The 14924-nt window shown below is 51.5% G+C and overlaps 1 protein-coding gene across 2 annotated transcripts in view; it reads left to right on the top strand.

The window, feature by feature from the left end:
- PTPN14 (protein tyrosine phosphatase non-receptor type 14) overlaps positions 1 to 11398 on the top strand; it is a 228532-nt gene extending 217134 nt beyond the window's left edge. The window contains exon 20 of one of the 2 annotated variants that reach the window (XM_075530321.1): positions 3358 to 11398. In XM_075530321.1, coding sequence (XP_075386436.1) covers positions 3358 to 3486 — 129 coding nt within the window. In that variant the 3' untranslated portion in view covers positions 3487 to 11398. The remainder of the gene's footprint in view (positions 1 to 3357) is intronic. The other variant, XM_075530331.1, reaches the window with a different exon arrangement.
- The last annotated feature ends 3526 nt before the right edge of the window (positions 11399 to 14924 follow it).

The following is a 14924-nucleotide window of genomic DNA, read 5'->3' as shown; positions in this document are numbered from 1 at the left end:
GGGAGGCCTCCGGGCAGAGGAGACAGACCGCCACCAGAGGCTAAGGAGCAGTCCCCCTGCACTTTCTTCACCCGGGGCATGGCAGGTTTTAGCATACAAGGCAGCGGGGGTGCTTTGGGTTTGGGTACAAATTTTGGAGTCCCTGTGTGGTGCAAAAGAAGGAGACATTCACGTACCTCAAGGGAAAGACCAGACACTGAGAACCGGCCTGGCCACAACTCCTGTCTGGCTCACGTGGGCTGGCCCTGAGGCAAGCTGGCCCGCCAGCATCTGGTCGCCGGTGCTGGTTCTAAGGACTCTTGCCTACATTTTCTCTTCCGTCCCCACAGCTGCCATGCTGTGGAACCAGACACATGCCCCAAGATAACCGAGCGACTTGGCTAGTGTCTAGTGGTGCCCCCTAAGCCGTGGCACCCAGACAAGAAATTGTCCAAATGCCAAGCATTGTTTAATTCTCATTCGGGTGTGCGATTCTCCAGCCCAGCAAATTCAAGGATGCGTTTGTAGTGGTTTGGTTCTTCCCACGAAGGGCTCGGCCAGAGTGCACGTTTGAGGAAGGCAGTTCACAGCCTGTGTGTGTGCTCCACGGTTTGGAACGTCCGGTACACATGGTGCCACCAAGCCTGTTGGATTGAAACCTCCCCAGAAAGCCATCAATGCTCAGTTTCAGCATGTCCAAATGATTGCAAACACCCTGCCTTTCAAAAATTAATTTTGAGAGCTTTTAGTATTCATAGGGACATGAGTACTGCTGGCAAGCAGAAGAGCGGTTATATATGAACTATGGCCTAATGTAAAAAAAACAAAACAGGAAAACCCTAATGCCAGGCAGGACACCCCTGTGGAATCCAAGTCACCCACCGAATGCAGCGTCAGCATCTTCCGGGAGTTCTCACCTTTGTGCCTCTACATGCCTTTCTGTTCCCTGTCCCTACTAGCCAGACCTTTGACTCGAGGTGACCCCGTGGGTGGTTGGGGGGGTAGAGCTGTGCTCCACTGGGGGTTTTCCATGGTGGGAGCCGTCAGAGGTGGCTCACCATGCCTTGCTTCGCAGGCACTTCAGATGTCTCTAGCTGCTGGCCTTGTGGTTAATAGCTGCGCTGGAACGTGTGCACCCCCGGGGTCTCCGGTACAGGGAATAACTGGCCTGCAAGTCCCAGTGTTGGACCCTTGAGCTTGACAAAGTGCAGCCGTGCACACAGCAGCGGCATGTGTGAGTTCACACTGGTCCCCTTGGACTGCAGGGCAGGGGAAGGCCTCCTCATTGGCCCCCGCCGGGAGAGTTCTCCTGGTCTCCGGCTCCCCCTTCCTTCCTCCGTTCCCTGCCATCTCTTCCACCGTCCCTCCTTTTCCCCCGTTTCCACTGGAGAAGCTGTCCATTCTGCCTTGCTTGACACGGCAGGTTGTTCCGCTCTGAGCTCTTTGGAGACCATCAAAGGCTGAGCCTCCATGATGCGATGACTGACACGGGGCTCATTGATCCTCAGAGCCACATGGTGCTGAGCGAGGGACTTGGCCAGCAGGGCCACTCGGTCTCCAGAGCGGATTTCCTCAGTGCCCAGTGCACGCCAGGACATTCTTTCTGGAACTCAGTCAGTCCAGAAAGAACTTCTGTTCCCATTGATATTCAAAGATAGCCAGATGACTCATGCTTCCCTTCCCTTCCAGCTTTATCCGTTGTCCATACTTGCTGTGGGTCCCTGGCTGCGGCTGGGGGTGGGGCTCACCACTTTGTACCGATAGTTTCAGGCCTGGTTAGTATTTTCCCAGTGAAGTGGCTTTCCACTGTTTCGTTTCTAGACATTGCCCCCCTTCAGGTTTTATTTTAACCAGGTCTAATTGAGCTCAGACACGGAATCACAGGTAGTGGAGAGGGGTGTAGCTGTGAGCTGGGCCGGAAGGGGGCGGTCTCCTGGTCAGTGGTGACAAGCCTAGCGGCCTGCTGCTGCCTTGCTCGCCGCCCCACCTTGTGTTAGCAGTTAGGGTGTAACACCCTCTCCCAGCCTCCTCCCTGTCAAAAGCACTGGTCTTATGATTGGCCATGCTTTCTTCCGGCCCAAAGGATTTCACTCCAGGCCCCAGATGAGCTCATTCCAAAAGGCCAGGTTTTTACTGGCCAACTAGCAGATGTCTTCATTTTGATTTCCTGGCAGACATGGCCCTTCTTCATGGGGTGGAGCGGAGGAACTCCCTCCCAGCCAGTTAGAGCAAATGTCACCTGCCTCAGGTTAGGGGGTCAAGTGGCAGCAGAACTTGTGGGGATGGATCTTCAAGGTGATTGGAATCCTTTGATTGAGAAACAGGGACGTTGTTTGCCTGTTCCACACACCGCCCCGTATCAGAGAATGCACTGTTTGGGGGATTTTTTTTAGGTTGGGGGGGGAAGCATTCAGTCTCATAGGCTCTTGTGCTGGATCCATGACACTGGTTGGGCTGGTGAAAATGATGACCAAAAATCAGAATATAACACGAGAAGAGCTTCAAAAAGTTTGTGGGGAAATGGAATGAAAAGATAATAGAATTTACACACAAATTATTTGGATCCCCGTCCTATATATCCTAACAAAAGCTAACCAGAAACAAACAAACGAGCTAACTGGTATTGACCGCTTGCCCAGTGCCAGCACTGTTTCTACGAGCCTTATAGGTGTAAACTTGAGTAGCCTCTACTCACCCTATGGGATTGCTCTTGTGCAGACAGCACCGGGCGCCCAGGGGTCGGAAGTGTAGTATTCCTTGTCCCATCGCTAGGAGGCAGCCGCGCGGGGATGTTCAGCTCCAGAAGCCTGGGCTCTCGGCACACCGGCATCTGGCCTCTCTCTGAAAAGAACCATGTGGGTGCAGCAGAGGAGCCAGCTCGGTGTTACAGGACAGAAAGTGTGCCATTTCAACCATTTTCGAGTGTAAAATTCAGCGGCATTAACTGTACTCACCACCTTATCTAACACCACTACGTTATTTTCAAAAGTATGTCATTGGCTCTCAAAGAAACGTGTCGGCAGTACCCTCCCCATTGCCCCTGAGCAGCCTCTGATGAGCATAAAAAGTCTGCCTCTGCCTAGCGAACGTGTGTCCTCTTGTCAGCCTCTTCCATGTAGTGGTAGCGCCCAACACGCAGCAATGCTCCACAAACATGATAGAATTTCATTATCGACGGCTCTAGGCAACGTATTATGAGACTGCTAGTGTTGGAGGTGTGATGTAGACAAAGGCCCACTAGGGGCCAGCCGAAGCTCCAGTTGCTGGAAATGAACTCTGATCAAACCTCAAGGTACAGAGCCCTCTGCGTCATCTGGAACTGGACCCGGGCCGAGAGTCTGGACAACGGACTGACCTGCCTTCTCTCTCCTCTTGCAGAAAGTGGAAGTGCCCATGATGCTGAGGCTCCTCCGGGAGCAACGGATGTTTATGATCCAGACCATCGCCCAGTACACGTTTGTCTACCAAGTCCTCCTCCAGTTCCTCCAGAGCTCGCGGCTCATTTAGTCCCCGGCACCCGGCACCTGCCAGAAGGAACTCCGCGCCGTCTCGCCGCTGGGTAGGCCCTCCCTCCCTAGACAACCTCTGCTCACCAGCAGGGTGCAGGTGGCTGGCAGCAGGTCGGCCACAGGCTGTCCCCAGCGGCGGCTGCGGTTCTTCCCAGACAGACGCCTGTATTATTTTATATGAGATAATTTATTTTTCTCTCCCCCCCTCCCTTTTGGATAATGTTCGTGGTCATTGTAATGCAGCCTTCACAGTGTATTAATCTTTCCCTTTGAACCACGTGGTGACTGATCTGCATCGTAACACGGCAGCAGGGATGACTGAACGGCCGGGCAGGCAGCAGGGTGCTTGTCTCTAGTGAAGTTACAGAGGGATTTGTAACCAACCTTGAAATCCACCAGCGGAATCGCTTGTACACAAATCCACGATGGCAAGAAAAAGAATGCATCTTGAGATACAAATTCAAAATGTGAGGGGTCAAGACCCTTCGCTGAGGCTACTCGACTTCCTCTCTCCGTCCTTTCGGCCCTCGCCTTCCTCCGTCTCGCTCTATTGCCTCCAAGCTTGAGTGGAAGGCAGGAGCCGCCAGGGGAGCTGCTCCCCTGCAGCATAGTACCTAACCTCCATCTTCTGGGCTAAACGGGCAGCTCTGTGCCCGGTCTTTCCCGACCACCCATCATCTTGGGCTCTTAAAGTCTACATTTGCCTGCCGGGAGCTATGTCCTGGGCCTCTGCTGCTGCTTCCTGCTCACTCTGTGGGCCCAGCCCGGTGGCCTGGAGGCCCTGGGCCAGGCCATCTGTTCATTTAGGCCTCCTGCCTGATTGAGAGGGATAACGGACCAGAGTGGGAAGAGAAAGGCATCAGGCAGAGCCTTGCTCGTTGTTCTTATGTTAATACTGTTTGTGCTGGCCCCGTGCCTGAAGGGGGGGCACTGGGTGCATTCCGGGTTTCCATCAGCCCTTGGAAAGGTTGTAAAGGGAACAGTCTGGGGAGCTGAGCGCTGGGCTTTCTGGCCAGGAGCCATACCGAGTCGGAGCCCACAGCCTTGGCCCAGGAGAGCAGACAGGCCCTGCTCACACCCTCCAGTCCAGACCGTGGCCCACGTGGAGAACCAGGGGCTGTTTGTCCCCCTGGGGGTCCTTAGCTAGTCCTTCTCTCCATGTTTCTCCGTGCGACTCCCTCTGGGGTCCAAGGTGGGATGACCTCTGCCCCATCTCACCCGTCTCTTCCCTTTTAATTCCTGAAGAATCCTGCTGTACATATTTCCCCCCTGGCTGGGATTCTGGGGGAAGGCTCCTCTCTGTTGTCTGGTTTTCCTTGAGTATCTGTCTGTGCATCGTGGCTGTTCTGGACCTGATGCTTCCCAGGCCTTCTTCCTTGGTTGTCTTTTTTCCCTGAGCTGGAACGATGACCGCAAAGAGCATGCCTGTGCGGCTTCTGTCTCCACACAACAGCAGATGGGAGGGGGGGGGGCACACGCGCAGGTTCTCGGAGAGCGGCTTTGGAGTATAAATCAATGCTTTCAATCAGCAGAGCTGCACCTCTGGCCAGGTGTCACGGTGGCGGTACTGAATTGAGAGTCTGAGTACCCGGGGACTGGAGAGCTTCCCTTCTTGCTCCAAGATGGGAAGACCGGTCAGGAAGTATACTTTCAACTGAGCTTTGCAGATCCTGGAATTCTCGGTGTGTTCAGGAAAGAACTATTCGTGTAGTGCTTCTTTTCAGTGGGACGGACTCAATCGCCCTGTGAGAAGCACAGACCTAGGATCCTCCTCAGACGAAGAGGTTTTGTCTCCTTACTTAAAGGGCCACTATCCTTGGGGTCCTCTGCTCTGCAGTCCCTGATGTACGGTGTGGATGGAGTTGTCTCCGACACCCCACCAGCAGTCCTTTCATCTCCCAGGGCCCCAACGTGCTCACTGTTCACGTGCGCCCTGGGCAGCACGGAGATCTGGTGTCTCCGAAGCCATCGTACAGGCTTCCTGGAAACCTGTCCACTCCCCACCTTGGGCCATGTGAATATCTGCTAATACGCCAAATGCGGGGAAGGAGTGGGTTTAACAGCCAATTTTCCAACTGACATTTGCATTTAAACCCAAAGGAGAACATTCCCAAGTTAGTCTGCTATCTTCTACATCCGTATTTCAGTTTTAGAAAGACAAATGCTTTTGACTCTTGAGCACACTTTTGTACTCTTGTTCACATCGCAGGCGATGCCAACCTTGCTCCCATTAAATCAGCGCAGCCATTGAGAGTCCGCTCCCGGCATCTGCATAATAATTGCCCAGAGATGCTTTCTAGCTGGGAAGCCAGCCAAGGAATAAACCTTGAAGCAAAGTGTGTTACATTAGTTATCTAGTTAGAGCTTTTGGAATGATTTCCTGATGATGTATCAAGTCTGAAGCTGGAGCTGTCCGATGCAATTGCTGCAGTTTGGACTTGAAGGGAGAAAATTAAAAATGGAAGTCGGGGACGGGGGAGAAGAAAAATCCACCTCATGACAAGGCCATCTAAACCTCTCAGCTGCTGGATTTGGAATTTCTTCACTGAGCCATGTTCTCTCTCGCCTCCTCTCCCTGACCGACGTCCTTCATCCTGCTCCACTGCAGCCCCTGGGGCGTGGGAGCCCAGCTCTAGGCCTTCCTCCTACTGAGGAGGAGGAGCTAAGACTGCTGGTGAGGCTGAACAAGTCCTGCCAAGCCTTATTGGGGGTCACTGGGTTCTGGGGACACCCTCCCACTTTGAGAAAGTATCGTGGCAGTAGCGTCTGTATGTGGTAGCATTGGTCTACACACGTGGCTGCTTATGTGGATGGGCCAAAAGGGAGGGCCCCTGCATTTGTGAGGTATGCCAGTGTGGTTTGCTTTCTGTCAACATGGGGAGAGTGCACTGAGTGACATGGTCGGAGGGGACAGTAGATGCCGGGAGGAGCGGACATCTGCACATGGGCTCTTGGGAGGGAGCAATCTGCTCTGACAAGGTTGCATGAAGACATTGTGGCATCTGCAGTCGCTGTGATCCTAGGTTGAGAATTGTAAACTGCCATCGCTTGCCCAAGTGACCTGGGGCCCCTCCCTTCTCCACCAGCTTCGGGAGTGTCTTTGTGGGCTCTGCAGGAAGGCATCTGTGGTTACCAGCCACTGGCTTACCCAGAACTCAGAGACCCTGGTTCACAAACCCAAGCAGGGACACTAGGTGAGTGACTTTACCCAGCCAGCCATCTTTGGGATCATTTCCAGCCAATTTTAGGTTGCCCCAAATGAAATGTCCATTTGAATCTTATTTTATTTACAATAAGAATTCACCCATACGCAGGCTCATTATAGTTTGTTTCTTCCTGGGTCTCGTGAGGTTGCCGAGTGCACAAAGACTGCAATCCCCTTTACGTTACCTCCCACCCCCCAACTTCAAGATGAACCTAAGTTGATTTGCAGCTCCGTCAGCCAAAAGACCTTCTCCCATCTTGCCTGGCTGCCTTATCCGGGCACCTTTCATCTTTGTGCACCCCTTCCCCACCTCCCACCCCCTACTGGGCTTGGACTTGAGGACAAGCGTCTCCTACCCTGCCATGCCTCGGCAGGTCCACCAGGCTCAAACGGAAGGGCTCTGGGTACTGCGTCACACGGCGCCCAGGGCCTGTCCATACCAGACCTCATACACCTCCATTTCCTCTTGGGGACGCCATGTGTCCAGGCTGGTGCTGGTGAGCATGGCTGGCTACCTGTGAGCCGGCTGCTGTCACACCGTGACCGCTGGTTAACTGGTGAATAAGCCATCTCCCAAGGCCCAGGGTTATTCACTGTTGCTTCTGACAGTCTGGCCTATCAGCCAGGTCGTTGTGGGGTTGCCAGCTGCCACCCTTTTGTGGGGTAAAATCTGAGTGAGGTTTTTCTGTCACCCCTCAGCCCAGCGGTTAGGGAACATAATGTATGGGCCCTGAAGATGCCTTCTGATGCCTCTCCCACGACAGCGTGGCTGCTGGGAAACGGTGTGGTTCTTGGGGTGCTTTGGGAGAGCAAAGGCATGGGGCTGAGATGGTGCCAATTGGGTCAGGCCCAAGTGGTGGTTAAAGCATTCCTTCGCCCCTCCTCAGTGTCAGCACTTTATTGGGACGGTCCTAGAGAAAGAAATCACCAGCCAGAAGCACCGAACAGTCAGCGTTGGGTTCTTAGGACAGCCCTTTCTTTTTTAAAAATCATTTTATTGGGGGCTTATACAACTCATCATAAACCATCCATTGTCAAGCACATTTGTACAATTGTTGCCATCATCATTCTCAAGACATTTGCTTTCTACTTGAGCCCTTGGAATTAGCTTCCTTTTCCCCTTCCCCCTTGATAATTTATAAATTACTTTGTCATGCCTTACACTGTCCAATGTCTCCCTTCACCCACTTTTCTGTTGTCCGTCCCCCAGGGAGGAGGTTATATGTAGACCCTTGTAATCAGTTCCCCCTTTCTCCCCCACCTTCCCTTCACCCTCCTGGTATCACCACTCACTACTGGTCCTGAGGGGTTCATCTGTCCTGGATTCCCTGTGTTTCCAGTTCTTAGGACAGCCCTGTGTGAGAAGTCTGCACCCTTGTGTTTTACCAAAGGTTTTCCTGCTGCCCCGTGTTTGAGTGACTGGTTTGTATCCGGCAGCCGTCACGCTGCCATTTCTCTCGGGCGAGCAAAGTACCAAATCATCCGGTGCTGCTTCCAAACAGAAACCCAAGTTGTCCGTGGGTACCGGACACATTTTTTCCACTGCCCCACGGCTCTTCACGTGTCAACCTGGTTGGCTTCTCTAACCTCAACTTCACTGCCATTGAGTTGATTCCAACTCCTAGTGACCCTGTCAGGCCGGGTAGAACTGCCCGGGTGGGTTTCTGAGACTGTAACTGGGCAGTAGAAAGCCTCCTCTTTGTCCTGGAGCAAACTGGTGGTTCAGTGTGTAGCTCGCTACGCCGCAGTGCTCCGAGTTGTGACAGTGTTTGGCACTCACTGCCTTTGACCTCCAAACGTGGTGGCAGAATGGTTTTCATCGTCACCCCAAAATGTTTTATCTACTGAAGTGTTGAAGGGCAAGAGGCCTTCTTGTGGGAGCGGGGGTGGGGTGGGGGGTGCCCGTTACTTAGGGGCCTGTCCCATGCTCATGTAGCCGTCACCTCCCCTGCCCGCAGCTTCATTCATTCCTTCTTCTCTTTTCAAGCCTAATAGCTGCATCTTCTTCCCAAGGCGAGGTCTTCACCCCCAACGAAAACGTCCCCTGGAAAATCCAGTGTCAGGGCGCCTGGCCTCAGGCGCCTGGGCCACTCATTGTTTGGTGCAGTAAATGAGGAGGATGTGCATCAGATCCTCGGTCAGCCCTGCGTCTTAAAAATAAACTCAGGGACATCCCTTTACGAGGGATGTGTTAGGAAGGGCCTCTGTCACAGGTGGGGCCGCCCAGGCCCACCTTTCCAGAAAGGGTTGTAAGCTCTCCTGGAGAAGAGCTGGCAGAAGGTGGGGGGCGTTCAGATCAGCCCTGAAGTTGTCGTCAGAAAGTACATCGATTCTCTTGGCTCCCCTCAGGAATGTCTGGGATGCCCCACCCCGCTTTCAGTCACGCCACTGACGGGAGCTGTGGGTTGGCTTCTCTTGGCAAGCCCACACTTACCGCTACAATGGGCTCTCCTCCCTCACCTGTGGAGACAGACCCAATGATGCCAGGGGCTTGATGTGTAGGTCACCAGAGTTCGCTGGTCCCCTCACTGGCCACCGGTGGCTCTTCCTTTCCTGGCAGCCCTATGAGCAGTCTCAGCGCATGACAGGATTCCTCCCCTGCCATCACCGGCATGTGCAGAGCGCATCCCCCCCCCCCTTTGTGCCCAGCAATGTCGATCAGGGCTCAGGTCCCGGAAGGACATGAGGGTGGGCGATCTGGTGAGGTCACCATCTTCTAAGCGCTCCTCCTGCACCCAGGACCATGCCGGCCTTTTACTGAAAACGTGTTCTCAGCACCAACTCTCGGTGGTACCCTTTTACTTTCCTGGACCCTTCTGTCACCCTTCCAAAATGTGACATGCTGAGAGAGTCACTGTCTGAAACTGCCCCACACCTGAGATGACAACATCGTACTTTGATTTGAAAATAGGAGTTGGCTCATGGAGGCAGCCAGGATGAATTTAAAGTTAGGAAACAGCAACCAGGAAGAACCGCCCTCCCCCACCCCCCCACCTTCGGTCCTGTCGGTTGCTCAGCACTGCCAGTGGCCCGAAGGTGGCTGTTAGCTCGTTAGAGGAATCCTTTGGGCCCTCGTTAAGACATGAGGGGAACCTGCACAGGATCACAGAGGCGGTGGCGGATGTGTGGTCATAGGCTCGCTAGTTTCTGACTCCTTCCTAATGAACCCTGCTTGCGTCCTGCTTGCTTCCAGAAAACTGGCCCCCTGTGAGGAAAGAGAAGCCCTCTACTCCCTGAAGACGTGGCCACATGGCACAGTCTGTTCTCAGCTGTCCGATCAATCTGTAGGTTACCCTGTTTGCTAACCCATGGCCCAAGTATCAGTCCCAACTCCAAGCCACCCTGTAAGACTGTGTGGACGCGCCCTGTGGGGTTTCCACGGCTGTGCGTTTCCACAGAAGGAGCGTGGACGAGGCCCATCGCCCGACGACGGGGCGAATGGGGAGGTTCGATTGGGCCCCACCTCTCATGCCACTTCAGGAAGCAGTGGCGGCTCGGAGCGGCAGCGCTGGCCTTCTCCGGGCCCACCCCCCAGGTGCGGGGACAGCTCATGCTTGCCTTCAGCATAGAACCAAAGACTCCAATTGCAAGCTTTCTTTTCCTTACCCGCCTCAAATTGAACATTGTGTAGTTTCTTTGCAATTCGATTTTCTTGCCATCATGTGGAACCTGTTAAGGACCCAGTGACGTGATCATTTCAGAAGTTAGTTTCCCCTTCAACAGAGATGATGTGCCCTGCCTGCGTCCTCCAGCCGTCAGTGCCCAACCAACCTGCTTAAGGACTCGTCAGTGAGATGAAGTTTACACATGCAGATGACTATTATACGTATAACCTCTGTAACGTGGGTTCCATCAAGTAACAGGCTAATCTAGTTTGTCACTGGACCGTGTGGCTGAGCTGTACCTAATTCAATGTTCTCGTGCTTTTGTTGGTCTGCTTCATAAAATGTCGTGACTCTTGGTAAAATTCAAAATATTTGACATGTTGGTTTTCACTTTGATGTACAGCAAAGTCCCCTACTTGGAAGGCAGTTTGTTCTGAAGGTTCTTGGGTTAGCCCACAAAAGGCCACCATCTGTCAGCAGTCCCTGAAAGATCCTATTGCAGTGGCCCTGGGATCCGGGGGGCTGTGTGGGCACACTAGTGGGTTTAATCACCATGCATGTTGCTGTACAAAATGCATTCCACCCGCATGGGACTTGGGATCCTGAGAACACTTTCCCTTCCCATGGGTGTCGCTTGTTACCCTGAAAAATGGAAACCAGGTCCCTCACCACGCTACAGCTGTCCAGTAGGGGAGGGACAGACAAGCTAATGACATTCCCTAAGTTGGGGGACTGATTTTGATCAATACCATGGCAACTATAGTTTCATGTAACTCCTTATCAATTTAATATTAAAAAGCCTTACACTTAACTACGCATGCTAGTCTATGTGCTATTTTATCAGTAAATAAGCTTATGCTCGCCAGCTTTATACATAATTACCAGGTGTATAAGGCTGACTTTTGACAGTATTTTTTGCACTGTTTATCTTTTTTTAAAAGTCTTATTTAGATGTTGGTCTTCTTGCGTATCGTCTTATGTTACACTGCCTTTGTTATTGCTGTAAAATGTTTCACATGTGCCTTCACAAATGTGAGATCTTTATTCTAACCTTTTTTTAAAAGATATCTATTATTTCCATATGCAATAAACTTTTTTTTTCAAAGAAAACAGTTGGCTCTTTTGTCGTTTAATTGAAGCATGTTTAAGCACGGGTTTTTAGGGGGGTGTGTGTGTGTGTGTGTGTGTGTGTGTGTGTGTGTGTGTACTGGGTGACTGTACAAAGTAGATTACTGTTCTACTCAACACTTTACACACATTGTGTTTCACCTCGTGGACTGCAATCCCCACAGTGGACCAACACTTCACTCACTCCCACATCTCCTGCTGCCATCCCACCTCCTCTCCTCACCCTTCTGTTGGCCTGGGCTCAATGCTGCCCCCTTTCATCTCAAAGGCTGATTATTCTAAGCTGCTTCCACAGCATTTTTACCCTTGTAGGGCAGCTTTAACTAAAAACTGAACCACGGAATTGACTTCACTTCTAGATCGGAGGTGTGAGCATTTTTATGAACCAAATGCCTGGAAAAATGGCTTCCTCTTTTTTTCCCCCGTCTATATCTATAGACTTTTCAATCCTGTAGAACTTGATCACACTTTAAGATATTTAGCTTGAAAGTTCCAAAATCATATGGTTCAGAAATCCGAAGAGTTGATCACTAGGCAAATGGCATGACAGATCTGTAGGAATCGGTCACATACCTCCCATCCCTTCTAAAGCTCCAAGGTCATCGCATCCATCCCAAGACTGTCACTGATGAAAGATCCCACACAAACTTAGAAAAGGCCAGGCCCCCGGCTGCTGTAGAAAACACGGAGTATTTGCTTTTGTCTTTCAACGTTTAATAACGGCTGAACTCACTAGGTTTGGAGGTAGCTGCCCAGCACCATGATTTTCAGTCGTCCATGCACACCTACAAGGGCCCTCTTCACGAGGGTGGACCCTTTCCTGGGTGCCGTGGAGAAGGAACAGCTCCCGGAAATGACCACAGCCCTCAAAGCATGCCAGAGGGAGGCTCACAAGAAGGTCTGTGGTTTAAACCTACCAGCCGCTCAACAGAGAAAGGTGAGGCTCCCTGCCCCTGTGTAAGGGCTCATCTCAGAAACACTAAGGGCAGTTCTTCTCCCCTAGGGGGTTGCTGTGAGTCAGAAGGAACTTGGCCGAACCAAAAACCAAACCCACTGTAACTGAGCTGATTACAACTCAGTGACACTGGGGAACAAGCAGTGCCGCTTTCTCCAAGGAGTGGCTGGAGGATTTGGGTGCAGACCTGTTAGCAGTCTAACTGGCCCGACAGCACCACCTTGGCAGGCGTGGGGTTTACCTATCAGCTGTCCCAGGGGAGACAGATGAGGCTGGGCTGTCCTGTGAAGATGTACAGCTTCAGAAACCCTGGAGACGGTCACTCTCATTTGGACTCCAGAGCAGTGGTGGGTCTGGGGGTGCTGATTTAGAATGGACTCGGTGACAGTGGGTTTGGTTTGGTTGTTATCACTGTAGCCAACTGCAATCGAGGTAGACATATCTGGTCTCCCCTGGCTTTCCTATTGCCACGTGGCAGGGGTCAGATGCCTCCCCATCCCTTACCCTATGCTGACACTGACCACGTGGTGCTCTCCTATGCTGGGTTTGGTGATTTGCTGCAATGGCCACACACAACTTGCAATCCTCATGATTAAAAGTGTATTAAGAAAATTAACAGGTTACAACAAGTCAGGCTCTGCAAAACAGTTAAGGCAGCAGTCACTGGTGCACAGCAATAGCTCGTCTCGGCCAGCAGCTTAGTCTCTCTCCAGTTCTCAGGCTCTCAGCCACATACATGGTCCTGGAAGCCAGCATGCCTATCACTCTGTCCCACAGTTCCATCGTCTCAGGCCATATGAGGCACCTCCGTGCCAGCACTGCTGCTCTGAGCTCTGCGCCAGTCCCCAGTGCATCTGATCTCGGGACTCCACCTTCCTCACAGAGAGCTTAGACATGCTCTTCCAAATGGTCCTGTGCTTTTCCGGGGTCACGGATGGCCCTACACACTGAGAAATGACTTTGATGGAAGTGTGATGTGTCTCAGCCAACCATACCTCCAGGGAATAGGAAGGATCGTAGCTTAAACCCCACCCTCTACTAGACTGAAGGATGCCCCCAAGAACCCGGGCTATGACTTGGTTCTGCTAATGCCCAGACTTAACCCCACCTTGATCCTATAACAGAATTCCCTCCAAAATGGGACCACAGCCACAAGTACCAAATCCAGACTCAGAATCCATCACCCAAGAAGCCAGAGTTAGGAGAGCCATATTAATTGCTACGCCTCAGTCACTGCCCCCGAGCTGGCTCTAACTGGTCTTTCACCTGCTAGAGGCCCCCACCAGTTTCCCATCGTGAGAACGAGAATACTGAAGGTCACTCCAGAACGCGGCAGCAGCAAAGGAAAATGGTCATTCCTGAAAGATGTCTTAAAAAAAATAGATAGTTACTATATGCCGGTGACAGCAGTGACACGCTGGGCAGGGTGGGGAAGAATAGGTACACTTAACTATCTTTCATGGATGAATAAAGAAGTTTATTTTCTTCAACTGCTGAGTGGAAAAAAAATGAACGTTTCCTCTTAGAGACAAAATGGCAACCACTAGTAAAAATACTACCAGATGAAAGAAAGAAAAAGAAGGAAAGAAGAAAAATATATATATAAGATCCAGAAAGGCAAAGCGAAAGCTACACATAAAGTCAGAGCAACAAGGAGGCATGTACATGTGCACCACCACTGGGCAGTGACGTCACACAGGATGAACCAGGCCGACTTCTCCATCGTATTCTTTTTAATGACAAGCTCCAGCCACTCACCAGACTTGCCTGACCCCTCCACCCAGTGGAAAGAGAGCTCGTCACAGAGCGGCAAAAGCCAAGCAGGAACCCCGTCCACCACAAAGGTAGCCTCTTTTGGAAAGGCTCAGCTGGTGCGGACCCATCAATGAGCGAGACGGGGTAGGAGTAGAGCTGAGTCCTGGGGGACAGTGGCAGTAGCATTTCCAATCAGAGGGCGGAAAGCAATTATTCAATAAATGATGCTGGTGCAAGTGGCTAGAGTTTTTGAGAATTAAACTTTATTAAGGATCTAACTGGATCTTTCACCATTAAACAACTTCCAGTTAGATAATAATTTAAAGTCGTTTCTTCTTCATTGACAGATGGAAACAACCTGCCTTTGCAACACATAGCCTGAAAGGGGAAGTGCAGGGCAGTCCGGGAAGGCACTCTCAAAACAACGCCAATACCCAACACTCAGGGCGGCAGATTATAATCTTCAGGAAAAAATTACTCCACACACGGACAAATGGCAAATTAGGCAAATTACCAGACCTACCAAGCCATAAAGGATATAGAATAACTTCTAAGTATATGAAAAAGTGCCTAGCTTCAGAGATGAATGCATTGAAAATAAAATAATGCACCTCAGAAAGACAAACAATGAAAAACATTACAGGGAAAAATGAGTACTATCACCTCCTATTGGTACTCGATGCAAATAAAAGTTCCTATTATTTGATTCTGACATTTTACCTTGAAAAGCTTACCAATGGGCCGCATACACACCTCCTGCTATCTGTGTGGTGTGGCTCTGCCTCCCG

Source organism: Tenrec ecaudatus, chromosome 1, assembly GCF_050624435.1.
Source record: "Tenrec ecaudatus isolate mTenEca1 chromosome 1, mTenEca1.hap1, whole genome shotgun sequence".
Lineage (NCBI taxonomy): Eukaryota > Metazoa > Chordata > Mammalia > Afrosoricida > Tenrecidae > Tenrec > Tenrec ecaudatus.
This window is presented reverse-complemented; position numbering and strand designations above follow the sequence as displayed.